This window comes from Chinchilla lanigera, unplaced genomic scaffold (genome assembly GCF_000276665.1).
Source record: "Chinchilla lanigera isolate Chin_1 unplaced genomic scaffold, ChiLan1.0 scaffold00073, whole genome shotgun sequence".
NCBI lineage: Eukaryota > Metazoa > Chordata > Mammalia > Rodentia > Chinchillidae > Chinchilla > Chinchilla lanigera.
This window is the reverse complement of record NW_004955474.1, coordinates 4,948,734-4,970,102: the sequence shown is the minus strand read 5'-3', so window position 1 is coordinate 4,970,102 and position 21,369 is coordinate 4,948,734. Positions and strand designations below refer to the sequence as shown.

Here is a 21,369-nt window from a genome sequence, read left to right as displayed (position 1 = left end):
ACAATAGACACTGTGAAATGGGAAGAAACTTCAAAAAGAAAGAGAAACTTGTTTGAAGGAATGGAGAAAAGAAGGTAGGGAAAAGCAGAAGAATTAGATATATGTATATATATAAAAGATACTTAAAATAGTTATACTACTGATTTCTCTTAGTTCATTGAAAAGAAAGGTTTGTTCTAATATTGTTCGGACAATTAAATGCTCATATCCTGTACTCTAAGTAACTAATTTAAAGGTAACAATATGCAGTGTATTAACCACTGTTACCCTCCTATCACCTTCTCTTGAAATTTTGTTTTTGCTTTACAATAAAATTATTTAAAAAAAGAAGCAGTTCCTTCCTTATTGTGGCCTGTAAGCTAAATTTCCTGCTATGACACTATGCCCAATAAACACATTTTTAGGTTATGATCTTACCCAGAGTCCATGCAAAGTACTGATCTATTTTTCAGAGTGCAAAAAGTATCTATAATAATAATTTAAAGTTGGGCATGATGGTACACGCCTGTAATTCCAGCACATGGGAGGCTGAGGCAGCAGAATCTCTATGAGTTCGAGGACAGCCTGGGCTACATAGTGAGACCCTATCTCAAACATCCGCCCCCTTCAAAAAAAATCAAAAAACACAGTCATTGAAAAGGTAAATTAAAGCCCATGTGTTTCTTAAAAAAATCATTTCATACTTAACTAGAAATGATACCTCTTTTTCTTTATCACATACAAAATTTCTTCAGATATTTTCCACATGTAAAATAACAATAAAACAGCACAGTCCTATGTCGGAAGCTCTGTCCTCCTGTCATTTACCGTGATAGCTGAAGCAACACCAGAAACATCTACAGCTAACACCTTTACATGTCTTAAATAAACAGACTGCATAGACACTCTGATCCCTAACTTTCCCATCTGACAAAGGTAGTTCTTATAATCATCACCCTGGGATCGGACAGACCATGACTATGTATGATTTTATGTAATGTTACGGGGACAAATGTATCTTTAAAGTACTTTAAGCACTGAAGAGTGTGCTTTCCAATTAAAGTATTATCTTCAAATAGGTGTTTCCCAAAGTAAGCTCATTAACAGGAACAAAAACAAGCTCGCTCCAATAAACCTAACAGGCAGAGAGGAAGCTCTGCTTTTCCAGTACTCCCCAATCGCTCACATCTATGTTCTATGTACTAGTGAACAGAGAACGTGGAGCTGTGGCTGGGAGGCTAAGCTGCAGCCCTGATGCCCCAAGAGTGCACCTCAGGCTTGAGTGACCTGGATTCAAATTCTGATACTTCCTAGCTGTGTGACAAGTGACTTCACACCTAGGGTCTGGCTTTTTAATCTGTGAACTGGCTAGGATAGATTTAGACTTCATACACTTGTTATGCAAACGAAGTAAGTTACTACACAGCCAGTGTTTAGTAACTAACAAAGAATGAATATTCAAGCATCTATTATCATTCTTGTTACCATCACTACTATTGATAATTTGCTAATTATTTACTTATAGTTGAAAAGAGGACCTATATTACAAAAAATTATAATAGGAATTCGGAGTTTGCAAATCTTAGTGTTCTATAACTTCAGTTTGAATTTGAAAACTTCTAAGCTTTTCATTCTGTAGTTAATTACCATGTACGACACTTCATGGTTATCAGGTAACCTGGAGAATATGAACTGAAGTAAGATTTGAACGCAGGATGCAAGAGCTTATCTGAAAGCAGCTGACTGTCCAAGACCCATACCTAATACAGTTCCGATCTTATTGGTTAGGACAGAGTCTGTCTGCTCCAGCCATCCTCCGCCACTGAGCCCTTCTTTAAACTTCACGAGGATGGACGGGTTGCTCAGCAGGACGACGAGAATCCGCATGGCCGCTGTCACCGTGCTGGGGTGCAGGTGCTCCTCCATGAACATCATAATCCAGTCGAAACCCAAAGTCCTGACCAGCTCCTCACAAGCTCTATTCATAGACAGGTGGATTGAAAGAAGTGAAATTAATTTCAGGAATTAGGATTTCAAATTAAAAGATATGACCAGGCTTCATTTTTGAGATACTACGTATTTCATAGTTAAAATAATCTATATAAAGTCAGTGGCAATTTTTTTTTTTTTGCTTGACATGATTAACCAGTATTAGCACATGGTACCATCAATTCCGAACTGTTTACTTACTGCAAGTTGATGCTTGTCTTTTCTTTAGATGTATACACTAGTTTTAGCAAGATATCTAGAAGTCTGTTCCTCAAAAGTATAAGATTAGCAGACACAAGTCCTCCAAACTCCTCTTCTGTTCCTACAATGAAAATAACTACATTAAATACATACAGCAGATAAACTTAAGTGTTACGGTTTCTGTCTGGATGTCCCTCAAAGCCTCATGCAGTCATGGGGCACACTTTTATTCAAGTTTTTGATTGATTCATGGTCCAATGCTAGGATTACGGGTGTGAGTGCTACACCCACCCTGGGATGGGTAGTTTGCATACAACATAAGGGAGGGAAGAGGCTTGTTCCTGGTCTCCTCCCTTTTTGCTCTTGCTGTCTTCTACTGTCCTCAACTGTTGCCCATGCCATGGGCCACCCTGCCTTGGAGCCAACCGAGTATGGACTGAAACCTCCACAAACTGTGAGCTAAATAAACCTTTTCCTCTTTAATTTGGGTGTTGTGTATTTTGTCTCAGCAATGAGAGAAAAGTAACTAAGACAGAATTTGGTACCTGGAGTAGGGCCATTGCTGTGACTATACTGGATCATGTGGTTTAAGAGCCTTTGGGAATGGCTTGTGTGAACAGTTTGGAAAGGTTCAGAGATATCGAAAGAGTAGAGCTGTAACACCTTAGGCTGTTCTGTAGATTCTGGTCGAGCTCAGAAGACCAGAAGGCTGATAGAAATTCGGCCTGTAAAGACCGGGTTCAAGAGGTTTCTGCTGGGAAGGACTGCATTGGCTGTTGGACTCCAGACAATGTGTGTTTTGCTTGGCAAAGTTTATCTGCATTTTGCTTATGTCCATAGACTTTGCCTGAGACTAAGATTAATGGTGGTGGACTGATTAATCCAGCAGAAGAAATTTCAAGTCAGGCAAATGTTGAGGTGGTGTCATGGCTATGGTTGGAGGCTTTTAGCCAGATTTATGTTGAGAATCAAGAGCAAAGAGCCCAGCAGGATGATTTAAAATGTGAGTGTGGCCAAAAAGAAAACTCCAGTAAAGCTGTGGACTGCAAAGGTAGAGCAGAGGAAATGTTGAGCGCTAAGAAGGAACAAGAGACTATAAAAGATGGCTAAGGGCTTCACAAGGAGCAGCAAGATCCCACCCTTTGCAGCCTCAAAACTGCAAAACTGCAAGACTCTGCTTTGAGGAGAAAGCCACAGAGTGCCATGTTTCAGAATGGTGGCAGTAGCTGCACCAGTTTCAGAATTGTGGTGGCATAGAGAATTTGTTCCTCAGAATCAGGTTCAGAGTGCTCACAATCCCTAGCAAAGAGAGAAGGAAGCCCGGCTCCTGCTCCAGCTGGCAGCAGACCTTGGCATCACTGTGTGGTGCTGATTTTAGGTGCATGCAGAAGGCAAGAGTTCTGAGGTTAAGAAGGCTTCCACTTAGATTTCAGAGGACCTTGGAGGCCAGGCAGTGTGCTCCTGAGAGCGCAATATGTGAAGCTGTGAGTGTGAAGCCAAAGGTGCAGTGGAGAACCCAGCAGTTTGGAAAAACCAGGAACATGGATCATCTAAGGAAAGCTCCAAGGATTGAGCAGAGTGGGTGTAAGAGAGAAGCCCTGGGAGCTAAGCCACCGGAAGTGTCATAGAGGTGGAGCCACATGGAGCTCACAGTTTCCCACAGATTGCTTAGGATATTCCACATGGAACTACAGGACTTAATGTTTGCCCTGCTGGATTTTGGACTTGCTTTGGTCCCAATGCTTGTATCCCCTTGTTTGTACCATTTAAAATGGTAATGTTTATCTTGGGCTATTGAATGTTGGAGGTGTTTAAATTTTCATTTGTACAAGGGCTCACAGCTACAAGTTTGTTTTAAATCTCAGAGGAGACTTGAGACGGACTTTTCAGCAATGCTGAAATTGTTAGGCCTTTGGCAACTTATAGAGATGGACTAATTACCTTTTGCATAAAGCGATGTGCATGAGTCTTTGTGGGGGCCAGGGGCAGAATATTATGGTTTGTGTTAAGATGCCCCCCAAAGCCTTATGCAGTCATGGGGTGGGCTTCTAGCATTTGTGATTGTTTCATGGTCCAATGCTGGGGTTTTGGGTGTGAGTGCTACACCCTCCCTGGGGCAGGGAGCCTGCATACAATATAAGGGAGGGAAAGAGGCTTGCTCTTGCTCTCCTCCTTTTGCTCTTGTTGCTTTTGCTGTTTTCCAACACCAGGAACTCTTACCCTCTTCCATGTGCCACCCTGCCTTGGAGCCAGCCAAGTATGGACTGAAACCTCCACAAATTGAACTAAATAAAGCTCTGTCTCTTTAATTTGGGTGCTGGGTATTTTGTCTCAGTAATGAGAGAAAAGTAAAACACTAAGACACGAAGGAAGACACTAAGACAACATATCCAACACGATTCTCTGAAATCTCACTGAAAAATAAATCTTTTAGAAAATGTTTTCTCTAAGAATGTTTTTCCACTAACACAGACACGGAAAAAGATCAGTGAAATAATTTTTTTTTTAGAGCCCTGGAAATTGTTCTTTTACATCTGACATTACCTACATCAGGGACTAAAAAAGATTTTAAGCCTTCTTTTACATTAGTACTTCCCTTTCCTCTGCAACAGGGGAAAGCCATCAAGTAAGGACTATATCAATCAAAGCACTGATTGCTACAGAGCCTCAGCCTCATAGGACATTCGTTTCTAGATTCTTTTTAAAAAAGAAAATTTAACAAATTTAAGCACTGAAAATACAAAGCACAAATGTATTCAATAAATATAAAAGGAAAATGAGAATCACACAGCAACCTGGAACAGAGGCAATGACACACAAATGCACAAAGGAAGGCAGAAAAGAGGAAGACGGGCACTGAGGACCTCAGAAATGGCCTATGGAAGTGGCTGGCCTGGGTCCCAGAAGCCCGCAGGTCCAGGCCAGCTCCATGATGGAAAGCTGGAGGCACTGAGGTGAATCGGACATTCTCCTGTATACGGGAAGAGAGGCTTGGCTGAACTTCACCATGGTTACATACATACTTTTCCTCATTTGGACCATGGACAATTATTGGCTTTAAAATGTACTTTAATGTTTTATTCATTATGGATGCTTCAAGCTCTCCCAGGGAAACTGAAGATTCTCTCTTCTTCCAAGAGGCATAGATTGGTGATTTGCAAATTGTCTTAACAAAGCCTCTCATTTGACCTAAATTGCTGTAAGAATCACTTCCTCTGAATACTATTTCTACAATAAAGTCACAATCTATGCAGACATTAAAATCCTCCCATAAAATTGGGATAGCAGCACCTATATCACAGTGCTGTGCTTTAGAACACTTTAATAATGTTTGGTAAGGGTTGTCCTTGGTCTGGACTTTATTCTTTGAATCTACTGCCAATCGGTTTCACCAAAGGAATGTCAGTATGTTGCAAATCAATGGCAGATCTCGATTCCCGGTACCAGAAAAAAACAAACAAACAAACAAAAAAAAAAACAAAAACAAATCAATCGCAGATCTGTCACTAACTCACCCTCACCCTCATCTGCAACAATTCACTCAGTCTCTCAAGTCTCCTGGCCTCTCCTTTGGAAATTATGACTGTACTACCTTTTCTCACTCGTGCTACACAGGAAAGACTGTGCTCAGGACAAGACAGTCAACACGGAGGAGGAGGACTCCTTTGCAAGGCAGCGACACTTACTTACAGGACTTCTCCACCCTCTACATGCATGGGGTTTTAAGAGATGGATGAAAGTCACACATTTGGTACGATGGTGGAAAAATGGAAGAGGATAACATAAACAGTGCTAAATAAACAGTTATCCGTCAGTATCTATGGGAAACTGGGTCTAGGACCTTTACAGATGCCAACGCTACAGACACTCGTTTTTTCTGCCAAAGGGCACAGCGTCCGCATACAACCCACGCAGTCCCTCCTCTGTGCTTCAGGTCACCTTTCACTGCCTTACCATACCCAAGGAAAGACTGTGCTCAGACTGCGCAACACGCATGCTATGCAAAAGCCTGTTCTACTGTATTGTTTGGAGAATGACGACAAGAAAAAATATCTGTACGTGTTCATCACAGATAAAATTTTTCCCCCAGGTATATTCCGTATGAGGTTGGTTGGACCCACAGATGGAGCCCAGGCTAACTGTACTCGATCTGTGAATTTAATTACAGAGGTCAGTGCAAAAGGGCTTTCAACACTGTCCAATCAACTTTCCACCCTAGAATGTACAACAGAAAGTATATGGGAACACGGAAAGACAGGCAGCAAATGCACTTTGAAAAAGTTTATCATGGACTCGGGAATTCACAACTTACAATTACTTGTATGCTATGTATTACACAGGATATATTATTATTTATTTTTATATTATACTTCCATAAAATGATTCTAGTAAAATGTTCTTTTCCCCAGTAACTACTGAATACTTGTAAAGGAAAATGAAGATAACAGAAATGTATATAAAATCCACTTTTAGCAAGTATTATGTTTCAAAAGGAATATAAATTTTAAAAAACCAAGTAATGTTCAAATGACACTAGAATTTGTTATTTAAAGAAGTAATGCTATGCAAGCTCTAAAATTTTTATTGCTCTAAAGATTTTACTTTTAAAGTAAAATTTACACCCCATTAAACTTTGTCAGCAATTTTGTAGGTTATGTATCTTTTTGCATATGCAATGAGCTTGATATAAAGCAGACACATCTCTGAAGACCAAAAAATGCAAAGTAAGGAGAAAAATCACAGCATTATCACTTTGTGTCAAAAGAGAAAGGGCGCAGTAATTAGTTAATTGCTGTCTTTCTCAAACTCCAGGGTCAACTTACCAGGGTCAAGTTTCTCTTCATTGTTAATTTCCATAACCACAAATTTCTCACAAACTGCAAAGGTTGGCAAAGTGGAAGAAATAAACTGGCCAAACCTTTAAATAAGGAAAAAAAAAAGGTTATGGATTTTATTTTTTTTTCCTCAAAACAGGTAACAGAACACAAAGAAATGGAAAACAAAACAGCATTTCTTATTTTTGTCTCTTAGATATTTACTTGGTTGTATCTAGTTTGCATCCTCCTGGGCCCTCTCCAATGACATATACAACACTGTAACAGAAATACGTTGTGTTTTTAAAACAGAGGGAAAATTTAGCTCTTCAGAAGTATAAATTTTTTTAATGCACTAACTCAAATGGTCTCAAAACCCAAACAGCATGACCGATCCAAGTTCAAATGTTCTAACATTATCTCTATGGATGCACTGCAGTGCAGTGATTAAGAATTTGGGTTTGGAAATACAGGTAGTTAAAACCCTAGCGCTAATATTTTTTTTTAACTATGTGACCTGGGTCAAACAGCTTAACTTCTCTGAGCCTTGGTTTCTTCATTTATAAAGGAGGGAGGAAAAAACTTTGATAGGTTTTGGTTATAATTTTCAGCAAAGCAATCAGTACAATACCAGGGTAAATTCTAAATAACCACTGGTGATAATGCTAATCATCCAAAATAACTCTTAATGACCAGTTTCAAATGTCACCAAGTTGAAAAGTGAGTTTTTGAGGTAAATTAATATAAAAATGCATGGTGGTACACTCTAGACTGGAGACTCACTAAGCGGGGTGATCTAGCACATGGGTGTGGTTCCACCCACGTGATCCAGGCGGTCACGTGAGAAGCATTGAGCAGGCCCAGTCTAAGAACTGCCTACTTGAACCATGCTTGGCTTAGGTAGTTTCTTGTCCATTTTTAAGATGGGGATTATGAAATGAACAAAAGTGTATTTCTGCAAACATTCCATAAATACGCCTTACTACTGCAGCAAAAGAATACATCATATATTGTTTGAATATGTAACAATAAAATATACCTAAGTGTTAGAGACCAAATAAAAAAGCAGTGACGTGTGTATGTGTGTGTGTGTGTGTGTGTGTGTGTGTGTGTGTACAGTTCAGAATCAGCAAGTTTGGGGAACAAGGCAGGGGACTGAGAACGCCTGCACTGAACGCTTCTGTGGGGCTAATATCCACATCTTTTCTGTGAGTCTCTAAGCTGGAGGACTGCTGTCTTTGTCCCCCAGAGGCAAGACACTGAAGCGCTGTTGCGCATAGCTTACAGACGTCTCCAGAGCTATAACAGGACAGGTGTTACAGGCACAGGGGCCCTCCCATTTATCTTAACTCACGGGCCCTTCCTACAGAGCAGGGTTCTGCCTACCTGAGCAGATCATTGCTGTTGGGGAAGCCTTGCAGCAAGAAGCTCAGCACGTTACTAATAGCAGCGATAGTCGGCTGGGACAAAGACATATCCCGGAGAGTCAGGAGCAGCTTCGGGATTAACTGGAATTCCCTCATGAGCTTGGCGTTCTTGGAAGCCTCACTGCAAGAGAAACAGGGTTGAATGCACCGTCCGGCCACCTTCCCTCCAACTGGACAACCTCCTCCTCAAGTACTACTGATACCTGGACTCGGTCAGCAGTTCAATGAAGTGTTCAAATAAGGACAGATGGAGTTCATATGGTGCATGGAGCCAGACCTGTAATAAAAATAAAGACAAGGGGTATATTTAAGGTTGAAAATTGCCCCAAATGCCAATCCAACCAAAAAAAAAGCTCATTTCATTTCTATAATTAACTGAATATAATTCTCTTTTGTTAATTTTTATTTTGTAAATCCCTTGTACATATGAGGGAAAAAAAATCTCTATAAACAGGCCAAAAATGAAAGATGGGATGATCATGCTTTAAATCTATATTTAATTGTAAATACGCTCTACAGGTTTGAGAAATAACAGAAAGCATGATGAAGAGAGGAATGGAAGGCAACCAGTCACAAAACAAACTCCTAGATGTGATGAGATATCTAGAGTGGGGAATGTACCGGATGACATTAATAGCAGATTAGACACTGCAGAAAAATCACTATGCAGTAGAAACTATGCACAATAAAGTATCAGGAAAACAACAGAACAAAGGGCCAGAGGGTGGACTAGATATTTGTGAAATAATATCAGCACTCTAAGATATGTGAGAATGCCGTCCAGAAAAGGGAAGGGGGCAGGAGAACTGACTGACGGACTAATGAATAAAATGTTCCAGCGAACGGCACCTTGCAGATCTACAAAGCCCAAGCAGAAGAACGTAAGACAATGGGGTGACTGACATTTTTTTTAAGTGTGAAAAAAAAAATAAGGGAGTCAACAAAAAGTGTATTCCCTTCAAAAAAAGGAAAAGGACCCTTCAAAAAGGAGGAAAGAAGGTTTTCAGGATTTATCACAAGCATGCCTGCCTTACAGTGTTAAAAGAATTTATACAGGAAGAAGAATTAAACGTGACAGAAGCAGGATGCCACAGATACATGTGCATAAATAAAGTATTTTTAAAAGTCTTTAAAAAGAGTCAAAGAAAAAACGGTAAAACTACCATGTAGGTAATGAGATATAAAAATCACTGTATGAAAATAATAGCAAAAAGGACAGGAAAGGAGAGACGGAGAAATCCAGTCACGCGGGGTAGGTCTTCAAAGAGAAGGGACATCCTCAGATGAGTGATGTACGTTCTAGACCAAGCACTGGAAATGTCTGTATGCTACTACCTGCTACTTACTTTTTTTTTTTTTGGTCTTTTTTGAGGCAGGGTCTGGCTATGCAGTTCAGGCTGGCCTTGAGCTCACTTTGTAGCCCAGGCTGGTTGTGAACTCACAATAATCCTCCTGCCTCAGCCTGCTGAGTGCTGGGATTACAGGCATGTGCCACCACGCCCAGTGTTACTTACATTTGTGAAATGGCTGTTTTAAACGGGATGAATTAGGTGTTTAGGGCCCACCTGAGTTTTGGGGTAATAAAAAATACTGTAAGCTATAAGTATGCAATGTGCTACGAAATGAAGCCAGAATGTATAAGCAACTAAATTTCTGATCTTTACGTATTAGATTTTAACCGGAAATTTAAAACTAAAGATAGCTCATGATTTGAATTTGTTAGTTCCAGAGGAGAACTGCTTACAGTTTGGATAGGCTGCAGCAGAACCAGAAAATGTAAATTATACAGAATGTGAAAGTTCCAGAACAATGCTAAGCTAGATTAGGCAGGCAAGGCTCCTTCATCCTCCCAAATCCTTCTGTACACCAGTATCTCTGCGCTGTCACAGATACTTGTCTAATTCTTTGCCCATCTCTTCTAGCATACCAGCTGCCTTGAGGCGTGAATTCTAAGGTTTTTTTTTTCTTTCTGTCCTGGGAAACTTTTTAAAAACATCTTTAGCAACTGATGTAGTGCTTGATTCAAAAAATAACAAGTACATACTAAAAGGAAAAGAGGTTTGAGTATTACAACTTTGAATAGCAAGCTGAAAAATTTATACTTTATTATATAGGTATGGGAAATCAGTGTAAGTTCTTGAAAATGTGAGATAATGATACCTTTAAAAAAAAAAAAACTCACAAAGGTAGATGGGCTAGCCTGAGGAGGGGCAGGAAGACGTGACAGTTACCCTACGAGCTAAGAGGAGAACTGCTTACAGTTTGGGTTAGGCTGCAGCAGAACCAGAAAATGTAAATTATACAGAATGTGAAAGCAGGATCTACATGGCTGAGTGTCACACTGTTTACAGGCAGGGAGGAAGAAGGAGGCTGAGTTTATCATTTCAGACCCAGGGAATGGTATTTTTTAGTAGAAACAGAGAAGTCAGAAGGAAGAACTAATTTGGGGAGGGATGCTCAGTTCAGTGAAAGTATTGCTGGAATATAAAAACAGAGCTGCTGAGCAAGAAGTCTGCAAGCTGCATGCCAAGGTTAGGTCTAAAGGAAAGCAAATCGCAGGAAAGACAAAGTGAGACTGGACATCTTTACTTAAAGTAAGAAAACATCGAAGCCGGAAAAGGTTATCAGAAATAGTGGGAAGGCCATGAGAACCAGTGACCCTGGCGAGCTGGGAAAAGACACGCAAGTTCCAAGAGGACCAGACACTGCTAGATGCTACTTAGGGCTGCAGGTGCTGGGTACTGTGGACAGGCCACGGAGTCGTACTTAGAAGGAAGCTTCCAGGATGCTTGGAAAATATAGTTTCAATCCGTAATTAGGCATACAGGAATTGTAAGGGAGAAGAGTGGCGGCCGAGGGTCACAGTTGGCATACTTTAGGTGCTGGCACTGTCTGGGGTGGAAGAGGCACAAAATGACTAAGGAGGGATGACCTCTGCACTCATAAGGCAGAGCGGCCCCGCAGGCTCCTGGGGCCAGCACGCAGCTTAGTGTGTAGTGACTGATATACAGAACACATGCGCGACTCGGGGTCCTTGGGGTAAGAGTGGAGAGCTCTCAGGGGCAATGAGACAGCAGAAAGGAAATGACGAGGCTTTGGCAAAAGGAACGGTACTTTATTATGCAGTTGCTATTAACAAAATTACAAACCTAAGTTCCTGTTCATTGCAGAAAAGTTTCTACCAGGACTGTCTGAATGAAAATGTTTGCCCCTTGTAAGGCAGGGAATCAGCTACTTGAGCAAAGGCAGCGCACTGTTTCATTTCGGTATCTGTATAGTAGAATATATTTGGAGGGAAACGGCCTATTACCCTACTTCGTATGTTTTACTACCTCATATTAATTTGATCACCACAAAACTGTAGAACTTGAAACACATCTTAGAGGTGAAAGAGTTTAAATCTGTCATGACGTAGAATAAGAAAACAATTCATCAACTGTGCATTGTGAGTCAGTGTTTGTACAGATACCTCAAAATCGCAGAGAAGGTCCTGGAAAGCGGTTGAATTTGGAATGATGGAGGTCTCGTGCCCACTATCGACAGTTCCCACCAGGGAAAAGGTCAGGTGGAGGATATGGCTGTTAAGGAGGGGGCGCTTCTTCTTAAGCAGCATGGCCAGCAGCTGTAAGAGAGCAACACCAAATGTCCGCGCGTAAACACCAACACCCCGGCGGCATCTCCCACGCACACCCATGCAGAGCGATGCCTACGCTAGTTTCGGAATTTGTACTATGTCAAACATTAGAGAGAATTTGAGAAACCAGTTCTTTCATTCTGCTGCAATATCCACATTGCAGCAGAATTTATTAACCCTTTAATCCCACACAAATATGTAACTAGTCATTGCCATCACACATGTGCGATTTTGTACTCTTTTTCTCTACACAAAAGGATTTTTCACTTTGCAATAAAGACTTCAGAAGTAGAAACTGAAAGACTTACTGGCATTATGTGGGGTATTTATAGTAGAATTAGCAATCCCCATACTCTTGGTACATATGGTTGGTTCCTTTTTGTGGTAAAAAGAAAAATGCTGCAACCATCATTTTGAAAGTATTGCAAAACAGCACTTATTAGAATGGTGTAATTAAATCTATACAGTTCAGTAAACGGCACCTTCACTACCAGCAGACTGCTAATGCTGGAGAAGGTATTTGTATTTCATCTATAACAGGAATTTGATGTTGCACTAAATACTTGTTGCTATTACTTTTCCTCTGTGACGCTGGGGGTTAAACCCAGAACCTTTCACATGCAGGGTGTATGTCCTATCACTGAGTTGCATCTGTCTGTCTGTCTGTCTGTCTATGTATCTACCTATCCAGGATAGAGTGCTGCTAAGTGTCTGTCTACCCATCTGTCTGTCTGTCTGTCTGTCTGGGACACAGTGCTGCTGACTTGCCTAGGCTGGCCTGGAATTTGCAGTCTTCCTGCCTCAGTGTCCCTAATGGCTGGGATTATAGGTGTGCACCACTGTGGCTGCTCAAATTACTTCTCACAAGTAATTTTCTGCTCAAATCTGGTGTAGACTGTGAGGGCTGCGTGTTTCTAATTCCACATGGGCTTTCAGGAGTAGTGACGGCACATAGTCCTTTGTAGGCAAATGGATGCACCTTGAGACCATAATGTTAAGTGAAGCAAATCAGACATACAGGCTTCAATATTACGTGGTTTCTTTTATATGAGAAACCCACAGTATAAGTAAAATGCAAAATAAAAGATAGGTAATAGGAAGCAGGGAGATCTTTTTCAGTTGGGAAAGGAAATAAGAGATGGGGGAGCAGGGAGGAAGGGTGAAAAGGGATTTAAGAAAGGAACTGAAACACCTGGAAACGGAGCTCTGCATAGGAGAATGGGACCCGGAGATGGAGGAAGCAGGGAAAGCGGGGAGATGCAGGGGAGGAAAGAACTAAAGATGCGCTGTGTATCGTACCAACTCCCCACAATACACATAATCGTTACATGCTGCAGAATGAATCATACAAATGAAACTAACAAAATAAAGCACACAGGGAGCTACGCGGGACTGTATGTAAAATCTGTTCCCTTCTGGATGAGACCTGAGCCTTTGCAGGTTTTGGTATCTGAGGGGTTGGGAGCCCACAACCCTGGGTGAGAGGCAACTGTCTCTTCAACTGCACGTCTCAAAGCTGTGTGGAACCAGGGTCGCCCAGGTCAAGACTGGCGGGGGAGGGAGAAAAAGGAGAAAGGAAAGGAAAGGAAACGACGCATCCTCCGGAGGGTACTCGTGACTTCTCAGGACGGTGCCTGGGGGGGTTCAGCACCCGTGGGCAGAGGGAAGGCAAGGCCGGGCAGGTGAGCGAGGGTACACACCTGGTAGCCCTTGATCCTCTCCATCTCCTTGCTGGCCAGCGGGTTGCTCTTGGCCACACACACCAGGGCCTTGACGGCGGCATAGAGCCCCTCCACGTCGGAGGCCATGGCCACCAGGCCCAGGATGGCCGCCGCGCCCCCGATGTACTGCAAAGTAGTGGCAACAGGCTTAGGGACAAACGTTCTTACTCCTGATTAAAAGACAGTGAGAAACAATTAAATTCCTCGTGTCAACAAGAACCGAAGCAAGCAGCTCAAGTAGTCTGTTTCTAACTAGGAACTTTAGTTTTTAACAATCTTCTACCTTACAATGAAAATTCCAAACCAAAATTCACAAGTGCATAGGAGAGGGTGTAAACGGGTCCTGTACACACGGGGAGCAGAGCAGCGGAGGAGGGGGCACAGGGAGGCCCCGCGTGTGTCTGCGCTGCTGTCTGCACTGGGTACCTGTGGGCGACCCACAGGCCTCAAGAGCAGAGGTGCGGGGGACGCGGCTCTGAGCTCGGTACGCAGGCGGCCTCCCAGGGCCCTGTTGGGGTGCACTGACGCAGCTCTAGGAGTCAGGGTGGGGTCAGAGAAGCCCCTGGTGGGAATGAGGCACCTCCTATCCCCAGCAGCATCTCTGGCTACCACCAAGGCTGCTCCAGGCTCAGAGACCTAGGGACAGGGCGGTTGTGACTCTGGGGAGCCCATGTCACAGAAGCACAGCCCCGACTGTAACTGCGCCCGTTCAAACGACAGCTACATCCCCAACACTGTTACAAAAGGCATCATTTGCACATCTCTTGCTTACTGATCAGGCTGAATTCACCACCACGGGCATGGTGGTGAATGCCTACAGTCCCAGCGACTCAGGAGGCCGAGGCGGGGACCATGTGAGCCAAGAGTCTGTCACACAGAGACACCACTTTAAGGGGGAGGAGGGAATACGTGTGTGTATGGGTGCACGCGCGCACACACATACACCTCTAACAGACATTAATATGCATTTTGTACTTCTATGTGCTTTGTAGTATTTATAACATTCTCTTATGGTATAGCACTAGGTTTTATGGGACATCGTTTTTTCCTTTTGGTACCAGGCATCGAACTCATGACCTCAGGCTTGCCAGGCAGGCGCTGTGCCGCTGAACTATATCCCTGGCCAGCACTAGATTTTAACAACTACTTTTCAAGGCAGTCAGATCAGTCCTATTGGTTCCTAGTAAGAAAAGTGGCCTGTACAGGGCTGACGTGCGACCCGACGTCCACAGCGACAGAGGAGGGGCTAACCCCTAAAATCTGCGGGCGCCTCCCGTGCTCTTCCCACTGCGCCCCACTACTGCTGCGAAGGGAAAAGGACGCAGAGCTGCGCTCGGTAAGCGCTTGCGCAGCAGAGTAAGGAAGACCACCACATGCTCTGGCGTGAAGGACGCTGGTTCAGCGGCAGCACACAGGACAAGCAGAGCTAAGGTGCATGCACGTGGCTGCACGTCAGCGTTTGCCGAGGGCGGCCTGACATCCCTGCTAACGGGATTCGGACCAACACAGCACCAACTCCTCGCTCAACGAAAAAGGCACCAGTACTATGTACTGCTTTGACTACCAAAAAACATAGCCACTGATACGAACTCTGGATGGTCTGACTGCATTTTGACCCAAGAGCCTACCTACCAACAACAACAAAAACAAAAAGAAAAAACCCTTGAAAAACCAAATAAACAGCAACACTTTTTAAACAGCACAAACAAGGCTCTGTAGATTGTCCACCCCTTATTAAGGCAGACGGAGGGTTTATGTTCAGAAGCTGTCATTTTGAGCCACTTCTAAATAACAGAAGAATTCATGAGGAAAACCACTGCTAAAATGAACCATGAAACAATCAATAATCATTTTAAATTTTAGCAGAAGTTTTGAATGTTCTCCCTCATGTCACCCAAAATTTATGGAAAATTACGTGGAAGCGTGCAGTCAGTGTCCCTTTGTGCTGAAAAGTGGGAAGATGTGACTGAGAGTTCATGGGAAATTACGGTTTTTAAAGCTGACTGGAAATCAAGATTGTCAAATTAACCTCTACATACTGAAAGAGTACCGGAGGTCCAGCTCTGCAAGCCGTGGATTTAAACACCAGCAAGTGAGGAAAGTGAGGAGCTCTGAAGGCCCCGGCAAAGACAACTGGACTCACCCAAGTATCCAATCAGAGTGGCCCCGATGGTCCGAGCTGGTCCGTTCAGGTGTCCTGCAGAATTATGAATCAACTTCACCGGAGTGGCGTTCTCGTGGGAGGAGATGCCTAACTGAAGAATAGCAAAGAGAAGTAATGTCATTACAGATGAACAGCCTGAACTTTTTTTTCCTGGAAAAGAAACAAACTATGCAACTGTTGATGGAGCTCATTTCGGCAGAGCATACACTAAAATATGACTGTTGACATAACCTTTCTTCCCCCATCACAATGTTTAAAAAAATGGGCATTTTATTTTAAAATGTGTAAACACTTCCAACACATGGAAACTCTTCAAAAGTAAGTGAAGGCTACCGAGAGAGACGGGGAAGGGCCTTGGCCCAGAGCACCTGCACTCTTAGTGACAAGGGTCTGACAGGGCCCGCAGGCTGTCCTCACCCAGGGGCTGTGGTATCTCCGGGCAGTGAACACCATAGCTTTGCTCCAGATCCAGGAAAACTTCCTTCTCACAAACTACCAGAGTCCACAGGTAAAGTATGCGTACAGGAAGCGTCAAATTCTTTGTGTACACACCGTACACACACATACAAACAGTTCACAGGTAAAGTACATATACAGAAAGGAAGCGTCAAATTCTTTGTGTACACACAGAACAGATGCACATGTATACGCACAGAGGCAGGAATTTATTTTTTATCCGCTCTTGGATCCTGCACAAAGTCACACTTGGCACATAGTAGGGGACCCATGAAAAGATGCTGAATGACAATTTTACAAATGGCAATTGTCGGGATAAAATTTGTTTTCTAGAAAAGTTCAACTTCTCAGTTGTCAATACAAACGTAAGAATTAATAGCAACTATGCGCTTAGGCATTCTCACTGTCAGCTAAATAACTGAATATGCTTTGACCTTGATTAGGAGCCTGATAAACCATAAACAAGCAATGCCCAAGGGCGATAAGAAGAAAAAGACTAAAATATGCTAACTGGTGTCCCAGAGCAAAAAAGGGAAAATGCGGCAGAAAGCATTATTTGAAGAAATAATAAATAATTACTGAAAACTTCTTCAACTTAGTGAAAGCTATAAATCAACAATTCAAGAGGTTCACTGAATTCCAATCAAGATAAAAGTTTTTCAAAAAGCCTACGTATGTCACATTTGACTCACTAAGCAGTAACTCTTTTTTTTCTGTTTGCTTTTGTTCCGTACCAGGAATCAAACTCAGGACTTTGTGTTTGCCAAGCAGGCGCGGTGCCGCTGAGCTAAATCCCCAGCCCTTGACTCACTAAAGGCCAAATGTGAAAAGCAAATTCTGAAAGTAGCCAGCGAAAGGTAAGTGGAAATACTACAGACTTGCATGAGAAACTAGAGGACAATGGAGTACAGAACAACACATTTAAAATGCTGCTTTAGAAAAACAAAACAAAACAAAGCAAAGGTCACCGAACAACAGCCTATCAAGGAATCTACTGTTCAAGGATCAAAACTGCTCCCTTCCTGTTACTGCTGTGTCAGGTTAGCAACAACTCAGCGTCTTAATACGCGTTTGTTATCTCGCAGCTGAGTTCTGAAGGGCAGAGATACAAACTGGAAGTCAAAGCGCCAAAATCAAGAGGCTGGCAGAGCTCAGCTCTATCAGCGGCTCTGGAAGAGAACCCATTTCCGGCCTTGCCCGGCTCCCACTGGCCACTGGCATTCTATGGCTTCATGGGCCCTGTCTTGTACTCTAATTCTGGCAATGCCAGCTGAGTCCTCTCCTCACGCACAACCACTCTGAAATAGTTTCTCTTCTGCCTTAGTCTTCTACTTTTAGGGACCCTTGTGACTCAACGGCACACATCTGGGTATCTAGAATAACTTTCTTATTCTAGGGTCACTTGATTATCAACTTCAGTGTTCTCTGTAACCCACACTCCCTTTTTCTACATAAAGTAGCTCAGGCACAGGTTCTGGGAATTAGGCTATGGATGTATGTGGGGCCTTAATATACTGAATATATTAAAATGCTAAATAAAAAATGTTCAAGTAAAACAAAGATCCAAGAAAGGCACTATTCTCCAAAACCACTCGTGCTTGGGTGACCAACCTGAGGCTCTAGTACCTTCCCGGTGGGGTCAGCGTAGCACACAGGGAAGTCGCTCTGCTTACCTGTTTAGCAATGGCCTTGCTGTCCAGCTTGTTGTACACCTTCCGGATCCGTGCGACAGTCAGGGAGGACACAGACAGAGCATAAAGACCAAAGGACACCTTCTCCTCTGGGACTAGTGACACCGGCGAGGGCACACCACCTTCTGATTTTGCGTCTTTACCTTCAAAAGAAGAATCATTCTTTTCAATATCATGAGTAATGCTCTATACCCTAACAAATCTTTCATTCTTTCTATCGTTCTTCAGTGGGTCGACTTCAAAATCTTTTAAAGTGAGTAAGGGAGCTAACTTTTAATTTCCAGCTCTTCATTTGATTTATATTCCAAGTTTTACTCTTTTTTATCTTTTGGCTTTTCGGACAGGGTCTCACTTTGTAGCCCACGTTAGCCTTGAACTTGTGGTGATCCTCCTGCCTCAGCCTCCTGAGTGCTAGGATTACAGGTGTGCACCACCACACCTGGCCCAAGTTTTACTCTTAAAAATATGCTTAACACACAGTGGAATGTAAAGGAGATGGAATTTGAACTGCTATTTAACAAATTGTAAAACACTCCCCTGAACTTCAGAGGAAAAAGGGAAGGGAAGGAATGGGCTGCTTTTGAGCGCTGTAGCACAGGACTCACCCCAGCGAGCACCCTCACTTAATACCCCGGTGTCCCTGGACAGCACGGCAGGATAGTGGAGAGCACGCACTTTTAGCTCGACAGGCTGCTTTTGAGAATGTGAGTGTTTATTGGGCCGACTCGTTCTTCCTTTCATGAAAGCAGCTACAGTTTATTTTTAGTTTTAGTTTTTTGAGAGAGATCTTACTATGTAGCACAGGCTGGCCTCAAACCTCAGAGCACTCCTCCTACCTCAGCCTCCCGAGAGCTGAGGTTACAGGTGTGCGCCACCACGCCCGGCTGAGAAATTACAGAAAGAGGAGAGGGTTGAGTTAATCTTAGAGAGGCTATCTTAACATTTTTGAGCCGGAATGAGAACCTGGTCATTAGGGATCAGGCAGAAGGCACAATCAGACAAGCTGAGTAGCAGCAGCGGAGGGGAGCACTTTAAATGGGAGCGAGTGGCCAATGGGATGCTGTTGGAGAAAGTGGGACGAGAAATACAGGCGCACCTGCGCACCAAGCGCGGCCACCACTTCAAGAACGAAGGCGAGTTACTCACACGGCATACACACCGCCTGAAAGCTCCCCACGTAGTTTGGTCCCAGCTCATAGATGGTGGTGACGCTGGAAGAGGGCAACACTTCCTCCAGAAAGTGGGCAGGCCCGAGGCGCCACACCAGTGATGCCACCTGGCGCTGGGCAGGGGGCGTCCCCACGTAGGCGTAGACCGTGCTCACCACTGGGGGGTTCGCGGAGCCAGAGCCCCCGGGCGTGCTGTGGACGTAATGAAGCTACCAGGAAGACAAGCAAGGCAGTAAGACGGGAGAAGTGTTTTTACCAGATCGATGGCTTCAGCACGTGGATTTTCATTATCCCCAAATGATACAACTGTACAAGAGACCAGAACAATCCCGGTGGGGACCACAGGGTAGGGCAAGATTTGGACCAGCAACGGTGCCTGGGAAGCAGCTGCTGAAAACCTGTTACTACGTTCTGAAGGTAAACTGAGGAGGGAAATGGCAGCACCACACAGAGACATCTCCACTGCCTGGCTGCTTCGAGACTGTAGGGCGGATATAACCCATAGACCTTTCCACAATGGAATTCAAGCAGTCTTAAAATTACTTAGTTACCTTCAGCGAGAGTCTGCTAATTAAAATTACTGATGAAAAGCAGTTTCTAGGGGCAAAGAATAAAAACTCGTAGAAACTATTAAAGAAAAAAGTCTATATACATGCCATCATTTATATAAGCACAAATTTTAATTTCAGTGCAAAATACTAACCACTGACAAATGGCATTCTCAGATGTACAGTTACACTTCTGATTACCCACAGTGCCTGAGTTAGTAACTCCTTTATAGTAAGTGCGTCTGCAGGTAGAGCAGAAGACATAAGGATACGAAGCTGCTTTTGCTGGTGTTGCTTCTGTTAAGTGTAGTCGCCATCCCTTAACGGGAGGGACATTCACATCACCCCAGCTTTAAGCCACATTTCTTTTCTTTTCTTTTTTTTTTTTTGGTCTTTTTGAGACAGTGTTGCTACGCAGTTCAGGCTGGCCATGAGCTAGCTCACTCTGTAGCCCAGGCTGGTTTCGAACTCACAATGATCCTCCTGCCTCAGCCTCCCGAGTGCTAGGATTACAGGCGTGTGCCACCACGCCCGGCCAAGCTGCATTTCTTGCTGTGCCTATTTCCCGCTGGGTTCTGTAGAAAGTCGTGGCAGGTTGAGATTCCTTTTCAAGAAATGTTCGGAATCATAAGATTCACTTCAATTTATCAGTTTTGGGAATATCTGCATAGACTTTATTGGTTGAACATTTGTAAGCCAAAAATACGAACTTCAAAATGCTCTGAAATTTGAAACTTTTTGAGTGTCATGTTGGCACACGGAGTTCTGGGCTTTGAAGTACCCTGGAGTTTTGGGTTAGTGCTGCTCAACCACGGCAATATTCATCCCTACACAGAAAGAGCAACTCACTGGTTCTCTGTTGGTTACTTTGGATCTCTTCAGAATCTCCAGCAATCTAGAGTCAGGTCTATGGGATCATTCACTCAGCAATCAACAGACTGAACACGGTGGTGGCAGGTTTCCCTAGTATGCTCGAGGTCTGGGATTCAATCCCCAGCACCACACACACACACACACACACACACACACACACACACACACACACACACACACACACACAGGTTTTCTGCTGGGCACAGGTCAGCATACAGCACGTGCTTAGTGTGTTCCAGACCCTGAGTTCAGTCCGCGCAACACAAAACAAACCAAAACAACTTAATGCCCATAATTATCAGGGATTAATCTGGGTGACCAAATACAAAGGAAAAAAACCTCTAGCTGTCAAGGGATACAGACTTCTGTACTAAATTACAGTGGTAACAGTGAAGTAACAAAACAGTGTATGCACAGTCCATTTAAGCCTCCTTCAACTTGTGTCTTTATTGTGAAAAACAACTTAGCACTCTGGCCCCAGTGCGGACAGTGCCAGTGAAGTCTTCATGACCCTGTGACCCTGCACACTACTGCTCTTTAACCAAGTGGCAGGAATTAGGCGGCCACATGACCCTAACATGTTCTTCAAATGGATACAGAAAGCCAACTTATAGTAATCTTAAGATTTTGTAAGAGGGGGCTGGGGATTTAGCTGAGCGGCAAAGCGCCTGCCTGGCAAGCGCAAGGTCGTGAGTTCGGTTCC

The 21,369-nt window shown here is 43.4% G+C and overlaps 1 protein-coding gene across 7 annotated transcripts in view; it reads right to left on the bottom strand.

Moving 5' to 3' along the window:
* The window catches only part of Wdfy3 (WD repeat and FYVE domain containing 3), a 280,520-nt gene that overhangs the window by 75,319 nt on the left and 183,832 nt on the right, over positions 1 to 21,369 (bottom strand). For all 7 annotated transcript variants that reach the window (XM_013502725.1, XM_013502727.1, XM_005401374.2 and 4 more), the window contains 10 exons: positions 19,223 to 19,454; positions 18,059 to 18,219; positions 15,909 to 16,020; positions 13,745 to 13,935; positions 11,880 to 12,032; positions 8,614 to 8,687; positions 8,370 to 8,531; positions 6,993 to 7,087; positions 2,170 to 2,290; positions 1,740 to 1,957 (listed from right to left, as the gene is read on the bottom strand). In XM_013502725.1, the coding sequence (XP_013358179.1) occupies positions 1,740 to 1,957; positions 2,170 to 2,290; positions 6,993 to 7,087; positions 8,370 to 8,531; positions 8,614 to 8,687; positions 11,880 to 12,032; positions 13,745 to 13,935; positions 15,909 to 16,020; positions 18,059 to 18,219; positions 19,223 to 19,454 (1,519 nt within the window). The remainder of the gene's footprint in view (positions 1 to 1,739; positions 1,958 to 2,169; positions 2,291 to 6,992; positions 7,088 to 8,369; positions 8,532 to 8,613; positions 8,688 to 11,879; positions 12,033 to 13,744; positions 13,936 to 15,908; positions 16,021 to 18,058; positions 18,220 to 19,222; positions 19,455 to 21,369) is intronic.